The 13,236-nt window shown below is 46.8% G+C and overlaps 1 protein-coding gene across 1 annotated transcript in view; it reads right to left on the reverse strand.

The window, feature by feature from the left end:
• Nucleotides 1-279: 279 nt before the first annotated feature.
• Nucleotides 280-13,236, reverse strand: part of LOC144499984 (protocadherin-9-like) — a 303,988-nt gene continuing 291,031 nt past the window's right edge. Inside the window, exon 3 of the mRNA XM_078222720.1 lies at nt 280-656. Within this exon, the coding sequence (XP_078078846.1) occupies nt 280-656 (377 nt within the window). The remainder of the gene's footprint in view (nt 657-13,236) is intronic.

Genomic DNA, 13,236 nt, shown 5'->3' on the forward strand with positions numbered 1-13,236 from the left:
GCAGTTCAGGTGGAGTGACATACACATGGTAGTCCGTTAATCAATCACAGTATTTAGCTTTTCTTTTTTTGATTTGTACATGAACCGACAGTGAGTTGGACTACAGAATGATCAAACCTCGTGGCTCTAAAACACAGATAACTTCAAGTACTTGCTGTGACATTGGTCTAAAGGCCTACCCGTAACACAGAATTCTGACACACAGGATTAGCACATTCTACCACTATAGCCTATAGTTAGACTTGCATGAGTTAATGGCGGGTAAGGGAGAAACACGCTTCATAGCTGAACATCTTCAAGCGCTTCCATGGATGCTGGTGTATGTCTGTATGCCTTAAGACTAGCCAAGGGAATGTCCGTCATTTGACTCCCGCTGGTATAATGTCTCTCATTGCCACTGATCAGTTTCCTGTCATTAAAATGGTTTCTGTTACCATCTTCCTTCCAGGCTCTTGACAGTGGATGCCCGTTCACTAGCTTATCTCTCTTAATCCACTCTTTCTGAGCTCCAAAGTTGGCGAGAGGCGACTTGAGCTGCTGATAGGTGCCAAGACCTGGAGGCATCCAACAGTTGTCTGAGTGACCCAGTACCAAGCATTCTTGGGTGCACATCTCTGTCGCTTCAGCTAGTCCTCTTGAGCCAAGTGGAACGTCACCTAGAAAAAAGTACAGAAAAAGAAGACTTCGTTAGTACTATTACGTACAGCATAACTGTTAGGTTTCCAATTCGGACTATGCTAAAGGCTCTGTTTGAAACCAGCTCTGACTGGCAGTGTGAAAGGCTAGTTAGACAGATTTTAAACAAAATTAATGTGAACAATCTTGACCTCAGCATTCAGAGTGTCTTCATGTACAATTGGCGAAAGTACCATAACCCGGTTATCAGTGCCGCAACAAGTAAACTTTTGCCTCAACTGTGTCTGACGCAAGATAAAGGATTCAAAATGCAAGGCAAAGGGAAGGTCAATTGTTTGAGTCTGACTCTCTTGAATGGAAATGTATTCATGCAACTGTTATGGTGCAGAAGGGCAGCAAGGTGGCACAGTGGTTAGCAATGTTGCTTCACAGCGCCAGGGACCCAGGTTCAATTCCTGTCTTGGGTGACTGTCTGTGTGGAGTTTGCACATTTTCCCCATGCCTGAATGGGTTTCCTCTGGGTGCTCCAGTTTCCTCTCTGAGCAGGCTAGGTTGGTTGGCCATGATAAATTGCCTCTTAATGTCGGGAATTAGCAGGTTAAATACAGGGGGGGGCGGCGTTATGGGGATATGGCCTGGGTTGGATTGTTGTCAGTGCAGGCTCAATGGGCCGAATGGCCTCCTTCTGCTCTGTAGGGATTCTATGATTGGAGTCTATGACTTAAAAAAAAGGAGGTCATTTGGCCCATCGTGTCTGCACCAGCTCTCTGAATGCACTTTGCAACTTAGGGTGGGATTTCCAGCTGCGCTCACCCAAGACTGGAAAATCCCGGCCAAGGTCAATGGATCTTTGCATTGTCCGTCTCCTGCCCGCTACGATTCCCCTGGCGGGCTGGAGACGGACAATGCAAAGTTCTGCCCTTAGTGCCATTCCCATGCTTTTTCTCCATACCTTTGCACATTGTTTCTGTTCAAATAATCATCTAATGCCCTCTTGAATGTCTCAATTGAACTTGCCTCCACCACACTTCCAGACAGTTCATTCCAGACCCCAACCACTCGCTGTGTGAACAAGTTTATTTCTCACATCGCATCTGCTTCTCTTGCAAATCACTTTAAATCTGTGCCCTCTCGTTCTCGTTCCTTTTCCAAGGGGGAACAGTTTCTCCCAATCTACTGAAAAGGTTTGGAGGCATAATGTCACATAATTGACTTTTATATCTTTATTAAATATATTCAATGAATGCTGGAAAGGAAAATTTAGGCATGACAATTGATGATTGATTGTGTACAAACAAATAAAGATCAGTTCAATAGCTGAGCAGTTACTTCTTGACTCCCCACTTTCTAAACTGTCAGGCACTTAACACAGGGTGGCTAACACTGACAGGTAATATTGCAGGTCATGTTTTTAATGACACATGTAGAAATGTCTCCACTATGTTTACTGTCAGTCACTCTACCCCCTTGCTGATATTATCAGAAAAGTAGCCAAAGTAGCTTTGCGTGGCACAGTGATTAGCACTGCTGCCTCACAGCGCCAGGGACCCGGGTTTGATTCCTGGCTTGGGTGACTGTGTGGAGTTTGCACGTTCTCCCCACGTATGCATGGGTTTCCTCCGAGTACTCCAGTTTCCTCCCACAGTCTGAAATACTTGCTGGTTTGGTGCATTGGCCATGCTAAATTCTCTCTCAGTGTACCTGAACAGGCACCAGAGTGTGGCGACTAGGGGACTTTTACGGTAACTTCATTGCACTGTTAATGTAAGGCTACTTGTGACACTAATAAATAAATTATTGGGATGCAGATTTCAACCCATAGTTTGCTCCAGTCATGAGTTCATGATCCCAGCTGTGCTGTCAAGGGATAGCTAAAGGGAAATATTCTGCTGCTCTGCATGAAGGGTAAATTCTCAATACACTTCCAGCAGTTGGGGGTGGCTACAGGAATCGCAGAGCCATAGGAATGAAGTACAGTCTGAAAGACGTGCTGGTTAGGTGCATTGGTCGTGCTAAATTCTCTCTCAGTGTAACCGGACAAGTGCCGGAGTGTGGCGACTAAGGGATTTTCACACTAACTTCATTGCAGTGTTAATGTAAGCCTACTTAAGACACTACTAAATCAACTAAACTAAACAATGTTTGTTCTCTCCCGCTTTGTTTTGTGTGAGAACGAAGTTGCAGGGTACAAGTCCTGAGATGAAAGAGGAAGGAAAATGATTCAGCAAGGGAGAGTATGTCAAACTTCATGGTAACGACCGAGATACTGAACTAGCTTTACCACACTGCAGTGTAATTTCGTTGGGAGAAAATGGCCTGACACAAATTAATCACATCACGCTCGAATCAATACTATCGAGAGAAACAGATAAGATGCTTCAACATTTCTTATTGGTGAATATTTTCATCACAAAAGCCCGGAGAAGAATTCTCCTGAGCATTCCTTTAAAAGAAACTGCATCGGGAGGCACTATGCAGAGAATGTTTTACATGGTGTTTTAGAACATAGGCAGACAAACGCAGAAACAAAGAAAAATCCTCCTTGTAGTTTTGGAAAGTAAGAGTGTATTTGCCCCTGCTCCGAGTGCAAAGCTTAAATTGGGATCAATCTGGAAAATGTATCCTCACTACGCAGCAACAGTGGTCTGAATCAACCTCTTGGAGGCCCTTGGGAAGGAGAGAAAGATGTCCCTTCCTGTGGGGGGGATGGGGAACCCATTGACAAGAATTACAAAGATTGCAGGGACAAGTTTGGGTTGAAGGTGATCTCACTTTCCTGATGATTCTCATGATTTTGTTTCCATCTACCATGAGGAAATCAGCCCAGAGTGGAGGTGAAATGAATCGTCAGGAAACAGGGATCCATTCCCAAAAACCCGCTCCTTTCTGCCCATCAGGCCACTGAGCCAAAGGATTGTAGATTCAGGTCCCTCTCCTGAAACTTCTGCACGAAACCAAGGTTGATCACCTCCCCCCCACCGCCCAGCCCCTCTCCAGTGCAACGCGGAGGGAGTGCTGCACTGTCAGAGGCGCTGGGCGGGATTTTCTGGCCCCCACTCGGCCCGAAACCGGAAAATCCATCCCGAGGTCAACAGGTCCTTCCACGGTCCGCACCTCGCCCGCTATGATTCCCGTGGCGGCTAAAACAGGAAAATTCAGCCCACTGTCTTTCAGATCAAATGTTGAACCCAGACACCTTTTACCCTCTCAAATGGGTGCAAAGGATCAAATGCAAGTCATTAAGAGCCTTTTAAAGGGCACCCTGGCACAAGTCAGACATTTGTTTGATCATTAAAATATTAAATGGATAAGAGTATTAAAAACCCAACTTCCACGGTTCCCCAAATCCCTCGCTTAACTCCAGCTGAGTATGACAGGAAAGTTTGAGAAACATTCCAGACGTCCCACCATGTTTACCACCATTCTGAGATGTGCTGCCAGAGAAACAAGAGATAGAATCATAGGCCCTGATTTCACTGGCACGCCTGCCCCGATTTCGGCGTGCTGGTAAAATTCCGGCCATAGAGTCCCTACAGTGCGGACGAGACCATTCGGCCCATTGAGTTGCACCGACTCTCTGACAAAGTGTCTTACCCAGGTCCCTCTGCCACACCTTAACCCTGTAACCCCACACATTTACCCAAGGTCAACCCACCTAACCTGCACATCTTTGGAGTGTGGGAGGAAACCGGAGGAAACCCACATGGACATGGGGAGAACATGCAGACTCTTCACAGGCAGTGACCCAAGGCCAGAATTGAACCCGGGTGCCTGGCGCTGTGAGGCAGCAGTGCTAACCACTGTGCCGCTTAGTACAATATATCTGCCTAACGATGGGGTGGGGGGGGGAGGGCGGGAGAGAGAAACATGAGCAACTGCGTTGGCATCCAAGTCACAGGAATCCACCATCATGTAAACATATATACTTGTGCCCTATCAAGACACTGCTGCGTTGGCCACAATGTACTGAGATTAATGCCAATACGTGAATGTCTTGTGTGTGTTTGGCAGGTGTGTGAATTGTGACGAGTTGTCCCTGGATGACTGATCGAGCCAGTCGAACAATAATACAAGTTATCTGGCAGCCCTGATGTATATGTGGTGCTTAATTGTCGTGAAGGTTGATCAATTCAGGTTATCACCAGACAAATCATTTGAGCATTCCCTTAGTCGTACCTTGAGCTCAAACCGCCTGGTATCCTTCGGGGGAAGTAAAAGTCGGGAAGGTTAGGCTTTTTATTGCAGGTCCAGGAAATCCTGCCAGTGATATTAGAGGATGAATGATCAGTGCATTTAAGCACTGCTCTTCTGCTATTTGAACAGAACAATCTTTTAACTGCTGGAGGAAGCCGTTCCGCCCATCGTGCTGGTACAAGCCCTTTGAAAGAGCTATCCTTTTCGCTTCACAACACCGCTCTTCCTCCATGGTCCTGCACTTCCTTTCAGTTATGCCCACTCCAAGTAAACACATTTACCACGCCTCCCCACTTAGAGGCATAGGCCGAAATTTTACTGCCCTGCCCGCCATGGGAATTGGAGCGGGCGGGGGGCAGACAGTGGAAAGGGCTGTTGACCTCGGACTGAATTTTACAGTTTTGGGACGAGCGAGGCCGTAAAATTCCGCTCTTAGAGTCGTAGAGCTTTACAGCATGGAAACAAGCCCAACTTGTCCATGCCACCCTTTCTTTTAAACGACTAAGCTAGTCCGCATTTGGCCCATATCTCTCTATGCTCATCCTACCCATGTAACTGTCTAAATGCTTTTTAAAATCAAAATTGTACTTCTGAATGGACCTACCTTACATTAAGCTGATCTTTCTCTCCACTCTAGCTGTGATTGTAACACCATATTCTGCACCGTCTCCTTCCTTCTCCACTATGTACTCTATGAACAGTATGCATTGTCTGTATAGCACGCAAGAAGCAATATTTTTCTCTGAATACCACATGTGACACTAATAAATCAAATCTAATCTGAGTAAACATAGCAGAGGAATGTCACAGGAGCACAATCACGCATTCACTCACAGATATCAATGGCAATCGTTTCACGGCTTTGAGGTCCACTGACACTGATGTGTTCACTGGTGATGTTCAACAGTTTCAAAGGCACTGTTTTGACAGCTGTTTGGCAAGAAGTGGTTAAGTCGTGCACGCAACTGCAGGGCTCCAGCTGCTGCACAGGCCCACGCCTCGTGAAATCCAGCTCCGAAAGTAGCCTCCTGATTTCACGCTTGACAGGGAATGAAAGCTGCCCCGGGGGTGGCGGGACTGTCAGCGCGTACACATTGCTCCTTCAGGTTTAACTCGAGAGGAAGGAATCAAGGGGATCGAGGGTTGCTGGATGAAAGAACCAGCTGAGCTCCGGGGAAGTTTCTTAAAGCCACCTGAGCACATCATGGGTCACAAAACCATTCACTCACACAAAACCTCAACCTCCCAGGGAGGCAGTGGAGAGACACGAGGTTCAGCGGACAGAGCCATGCTTACTGATCGCACTGCTTTCAACAAATGCATTAAAGAAGTATAATTTTCACCATTGAACTCTGGAGTATCTGGAAACATTGGAAGTATAAGCATTTGACTCTCCCCCTCTATAAACCTTTTTATCAAGATAGAAAGACCCTGTATTTTTGATGGAGTGATTGGTCATTTTCTCTCTTGTTAAATGTTGCCCCACATTACACACCCTATACTTCAGTCCTCTGGCTCTGCGATTCCTGTAGCCACCCCCAACTACTGGAAGTGTATTGAGAATCTACCCTTCATGCAGAGCAGCAGAATATTTCTCTTTAGCTATCCCTTGACAGCACAGCTGGGATCATAAACTCATGACTGGAGCAAGCAATGGGTTGAAATCTGCATTCTAATAAAAGTTTATTTATTAGTGTCACAAGTAGACACTGCAATGAAGTTACTTGAAAATCCCCCAGTCTCCACACTCCGGCGCCTGTTCGGATACACTGAGGGAGAATTTAGCATTGCCACTTCACCTAACCAACACTTCTTTCAGACTGTGGGAGGAAACCGGAGCACCCGGAGGAAACCCATGCAGACATGGGGAGAACAAAGAACAAAGAAAATTACAGCACAGGAACAGGCCCTTCGACCCTCCAAGCCTGCACCGACCGTGCTGCCCGACTGAACTAAAACCCCGTATCCTTCCGGGGACCATATTCCTCTATTCCCATCCTATTCATGTATTTGTCAAGATACCCCTTAAAAGTCACTATCGTAAAAGAACAAAAAACAACAGGCACAATGAGAACATGCAAACTCGGCACAGACAGTGACCCAAGCCAGGAATCGAACCCGGGTCCCTGACGCTGTGAGGCAGCATTGCTAATCACTGTGTCACCATGTCACCCACTTTGTACACATGCTCCAAGACAGAGCTAGCCTCCGAGATTCTGTCCTTTTCAATGCCATGCTATTTGCACTATTCCCATCTTTATTGGAATTCTCCTTGGAATGGGAGAGAGTCCAATTTGGATTTAGACACACAGGATGTGTGAAGCAGACAAAGCACATACTTATGTCTGTTTTCTGTTGCTGGATAGATTTAGACTTAATTGGGATTCTTTCACCCGAGGACTGTCAACATTTGACAATTCCTGGCATTTGTCTTGAACCTGAAATGTAGATTTCTGTCATGAATATGGTGAAGATTAAGTTAGCTGCCTCTATCACTTGGACCACATGGAATGAGCCAGTGATATTATTATATCATTAATTTTAACTCCATATTTTTTCCGTTATTTGTTTCTCATTCTTTTTTTACACATAGACTGGCTGTGGAATTGATGAATATTTTCTGCTGTTTCTTCATGAGGTGAAATGGGAAACTTGAAGGCAATCTATCCATCGTGCTAATAGAAACCTACTACTATAATTCAGGGTCCTATTATGTGACATCTTCATTTAGTGAGGAAGGAGGCCATTTGGCCCATCAAATCTATACCAACTCTTCAACAGAGCATCCCACCCAGGCCCTATCTCTGTAATCCCATGTATTTACCCCCAAATCCCCCTGACCTACATATCTTTGGACACTAAGGGGCCATTGCCATTGAACCAAGGCTCCATCCTGCTTGGACCATATGGTAGTTGATAAGCAAGAATGAGCCCATAAGAGTTAGACACCAGCTTCTTTCATATCAAGATGAAGAGTGGGACGTTAGATTTGTCATGGACAATCCCATCTTTGACAGACCTGAGCATCACACTGATATCACAGGAATTCAGACACCTTGACATCAACATTGCTGCCCTAATTGAGACACAACATGAAGCAGAAGGCAGAGATTTGTCAAAAACCTCATCTTACTGCATGATGATATACAAACAAATTATCTGCAGGTGCAGGCCATTCAGCCCTCGAGTCTGCTCTGCTATTCAACAAGATCATGGCTGATCTGACTGTGGCCTCAACCCCACATTCTGCCCACTCCTGGTAACATTTGACTCCCTTGTTAGTCAAGAATGTTTCTATCATAGAATCGTACAGTGCAGAGGGAGGCCATTCAGCCCCTCGATTCTGCACTGACCACAATCCCACCCAGACCCTATCACCATAACCCCATGCATTTACTCGAGGTAGTCCCTCTGACACAAAGGGGTAATTTAACATGGTTAATCCACCTCACCCGCACACCTTTGGACTTGTAAGAGGAAACCAGAGCACCCGAAGGAAACCCACACAGACATGGGGAGAACATGCAAACTCCCAAGCCAGGAATCAAACCCGGGTCCTTGGCGCTGTGAGGCCACTAACCACCATGCCACCCATTATCTTTTGCTTAAAAATATTAATTGACCCTACTACCCTTCTCTAGGGGAGAGAGTTTAAAAGGCTCACGACTCAGAGGAAAAAATATTCTTCTGCAGCTTAAATGGCAGATCCCTCATTTTCAAACTTTGTCCCTTAGTCCTGTTCTCTCCCACACCCTTTCAGCATCCACCCTATTAAGTCCCCTCAGGATCTTACAGCAAGATCACTACTCATCCTATTAATCGCCAGTGGATACAAGCCAAGCCTGTCCAAACATTCCTCATAAAGTAGGGTCTTCATCCTAGAGGACAGCACGGTGGCACAGTGGTTAGCACTGCTGCCTCTCAGCGCCAGGGACCAGGTTTGATTCCCGGCTTGGGTCACTGTCTGTGTGGAGTTTGCACATTCTCCCCGTGTCTACGTGGGTTTCCTCCGGGTGCTCCGGTTTCCTCCCACAGTCTGAAAGACGTACTGGTGGATTGGCCATGTGGCCATGTTAATTACCAGGAGGAACATGCAGACTCCACACAGGCAGTGAGGCTGGAATTAAACCCAGGTCCCTAGCACTGTGAGGCAGAAGTACTAACCACTGTGCCACCTTTTGAGGTGTTAATCACTCAAACCGGATCCTGTGTGGGTGGGGCAATTTGTTTGCATGCCTGACACCAACCTGTCAAACCAACTGCCCTACACAGAACTCATTCACGACAGGAGGTTCCGATGGAAACAAAGGAAATGTTTTCGGGATGTCCTCGAAAACTCCCCTGAAGAGGTCCAATATTCCCACCGACTTACGGAAGATCCTGATTTGTGACTCACCAAAACGCTGAAGGTTCGTTTGGGGAGGCAGTTGAGCACATCGAGGGGCTTGGTCGAGAATGTGCAGAGGTGAAGTGGAGACATCGGCAAGAGAGTTCAAAGCTCCAAACAACCCACCCCTACCCCACCTTTCAAACGCCACCTGCCCCATATGTGGCAGAATCTGCCAATGGCACACATTGGACCTATCAAAACCCATCGGTCCAGAGTGGAAACCAATAATCCTCAATCCCAATGGACAGCCTAAAAAGACTGAGGCCCTGATTTTACCGGCACGCCTCCCCCGAAATCAGGGTGGGCGAGGCTCACAGAACAGCATTCTCCGTTGGTCTCGGGCAGGGCGTGCCGGTAAAATTCCGGCCTAAGGGTGGGATTTTCCAGCCTCACTCACCCCAAGACCGGGAAATTCCGCCAGACGTCAATGGGCCTTCGCATGGTCCTGTCCTGCCTGTTAATATTCCCGTGGCAGGCAGGATGGGAAAATTCTGCCCCAAGTTATTTTTAAACCTTTTTGGTTGCCAGATGTAACTTGTCGTTTCATCCATAATCTTTTCAATTGTTGAGTTATATAAAGATTGTCATGCCTTGAATTAAGTTGTTATTTTGGTGAAGATTCACACTACAATATCAATGACACGTACTGAGAATGTATCGTAATTCTTGACGTTTGGAAAAGATCACATTTTCTATTACGGAAAAATGCAAATGTCTGCTTCAAACCAAAGGCAGTGATGCCATGTCCAAAATGTCTCAATTTATCGATGAACGAGTTAATAATTAATGCGATGTGGGAGCTCTGTTTTTATCTGAAACAGTGCGGAGTTTGTGGCTTCATCACTCTTCAAGCACCCTCCCGCTTTGACCAACGACATCAGTCAATTTGGATACATTCCCAAACTCTTGGCTTCTCTTTAACACACACGGCTTAAACTAAAAGAGTACTTCGAGACACTCCAAGAGATAGCTTTTTGCAAGTTGTGATTTATTTTCCCACCTTGTGGTCTCTGCGGATTGAAAACCCCTTCACCTCGTAAGAAAGGAAACAAAAGGAAACATTACTCGCTCTGCACAAATGCAGGCTACGCTCTTTGTATCAAAAGAGCTGAGTATTTCTTCTCACTTCTTTTTACAGCCCCCAGCTAAATGGCCACTTCATTGATCTACTCCAAGCAGCAATTAGAAGGTGGCTGCTAGCAAGATGAGTGCCTGCTTTTCAAACTGGGTACATCAATGTCTTGTGTACTTAGAAGCCTTTAGTCATTGCTGACCTATACAGCTCTTCTTTTCAAATAAGATAGAAATAATAGTTGAAATGTATTTAATACATTTTGACTCCTGTAGCCTCATCTCAAAGCACTACAAAGAACAGCACAGCAACTGTCAATTTGACCTAACAGATATATTACCTGTGTTTAAGCTACACCCAATCCTCCTCGCAGTCTATTTCATCTCACCCTATCTGATCAATGGCCGTCCATTCATTCCTCCTTCATGTACTTAGCCAGTGAGACCTGAAATGCATTGATGTCTCTGTCTCAGATACTGGTAAGAGTTTTAACAACACCAGGTTAAAGTCCAAAAGGTTTATTTGGTAGCAAATGCCATTAGCTTTCGGAGCGCTGCTCCTTCGTCAGATGGAGTGGAAATCTGCTCTCAAACAGTGCCCTGTTTGAGAGCAGATTTCCACTCCATCTGATGAAGGAGCAGCGCTCCGAAAGCTAATGGCACTTGCTACCAAATAAACCTGTTGGACTTTAACCTGGTGTTGTTAAAACTCTTACTGTGTTTACCCCAGTCCAACGCCGGCATCTCCACATCATCAGATACTGGTGGCATGCAATGGTTCATGTAGTACAGGGCAAACAAATAATTCCTTGATTAATGTTGCAGTTGCGTTCCTGGAAAGTCCTACATTAATTGATGCAACTTGAAGCAAAACAGATATCCCCTTTACAACCAATGTCAGAGATGCAGTTAGGTTCTGTCGGAATGTTTGTGACAGAAAATAGGATTGAAGCATTACACCATGTAAGTTAAAATACTGTACATTCCTAAATTCCTATGTTAGTAAATGAAATAACAATATTTATTTTAAGTTATGTATTTTGGGGCATAGCCCCTTCAAGGGAATGGGTCATTGATGCGCGATTAAATCACTCGGGAGGCTAGATCGTACCCGGGAAATAAAGGCTTTTATTACTAACAAAAATGGAGCACACTATATACAATACAATCCCAGACTAAAGGGTCACCAGGCAGTGCGGTGGCCTTTATACTTCCCCAGGTAGGCGGAGCCAACTGGAGTGTACCACAGAACAATATCAACAGGTAGAACAGCCCAACCCTAACCCCAACAGTGACAACAGTAACATATCTACAAACACCCATAGTGCTGACCATCCATGGCTCAGCACTCATAGTGGTAACCAACTATGGTTCACCACAGTCATGTGACCTCGGGTGTGGGGTCAGCTGTTGGGAACTGTCCTGTGTGGGCAGTCAACATTTGGAGTGTGCGGCGAGTAGGTTGAATAAAGGGCTGTGTTCCTGACGCCTGACTGCAGAGTAGTTATTGAGGGGAAGCTTCAGTACGACAAAATTAACAAATATAAAATTAAAAAATAAATGTGCTGACGCTTTCTACCTACTTCACTCTCACTAGCGTCTAATCCTCCCCGACATCCTCCGTCTCCCCAACTTCATCTCCTCAACTCTCTCCCTCTCCCTGACTCACATCCCCCTCCCTCTCCCCGACTCTCTCCCTCTCGCCACTTTCCCCCTGACCTCTCCCAAATTTGCTGCTTCCTTCTGCCACCCTATCACTTATTCATTCATTCTCTTCATCCTGCCTCCTCTCTTCCAAGTTCAGACCCACGACAGTCGGGGAAGGGGCAAGTCAGGAGAGGAAGCGACGAGTGGGAGAGATTCAAGGATGGAAGCAAAGAGTGAGAGAGTGTCGGTGAGAGGAGCAGAGAGTGAGGGAGAGTTGGGGAGGGAACAGAGAGTGAGAGAGTCTGGGAGAGAAGCAGCGAGCGAGAGAGAGTCGGCGAGGGAAGTAGAGGGTGAGGGAGAGCCCGGGACGGAAGCAGCGAGCAAGAGAGAGTCGGCGAGGGAAGCAGAGAGTGAGCGAGAGCCGGGGAGGGAAGCAGCGAGTGAGAGAGTCGGCAAGGGGAGCGGCAAGTGGGAGAGAGTCGGGGAGGGAAGCAGAGAGTGAAAGCGAGTCGGGGAGGGAAGCAGAGAGTGAGAGAGAGTCGGGAGAAAACCGGCAAGTGGGAGAGAATCGGGGAGAGAAGCAGAGAGTGAAAGAGGTTCGGGGAGGGAAGCAGAGAGTGAGAGAGAGTCGGGAAGGGAAGCACAAGTGGGAGAAAGTCGGGGAGAGAAGCAGAGAGTGAGAGAGGGCCGGGAGAAAAGCAGCAAGTGGGAGAGAGCCGAGAGAAGCGGCGAGTATGAGAGAGTTGGGGAGAGAAGCAGAGAGTGAGAGAGATTCGGGGAGAGAAGCAGAGAGTGGGAGAGAGTTGAGAGAAGAGTCGAGAGAAGCGGCGAGTATGAGAGAGTCAGGGAGAGAAGCAGAGAGTGAGAGAGGGCCGGGAGAAAAACAGCAAGTGGGAGAGAGTGGAGAGAAGCGGCAAGTATGAGAGAGTCGGGGAGAGAAGCAGAGAGTGAGAGGGGTTCGGGGAGAGAAGCAGAGAGTGAGAGAGAGAGTCAGGAAGGGAAGCAGCAAGTGGGCAAAAGTTGGGGAGAGAAGCAGAGAGTGGGAGAGAGTTGAGAGAAGAGTCGAGAGAAGCGGCGAGTATGAGAGAGTCGGGGAGGGAAGCAGCGAGTGAGAGAAAGTTGAGAGAGAAGCGCCATGTGGGAGAGAGTCGGGGAGGAAGCGGCCAGTGGGAGAGTGTGTCCCAGAGCAGGAGAAGCTGCTCCAATATGTCACTGATCGAGTCACCCCAAACAACGCTGAAGCAGATGTCTTGCAATCTGCACACTGAGCCGATTGTATCTATGCTGCTAAAGTGGAA

Source organism: Mustelus asterias, chromosome 10 (genome assembly GCF_964213995.1).
Source record: "Mustelus asterias chromosome 10, sMusAst1.hap1.1, whole genome shotgun sequence".
NCBI classification, from domain to species: domain Eukaryota; kingdom Metazoa; phylum Chordata; class Chondrichthyes; order Carcharhiniformes; family Triakidae; genus Mustelus; species Mustelus asterias.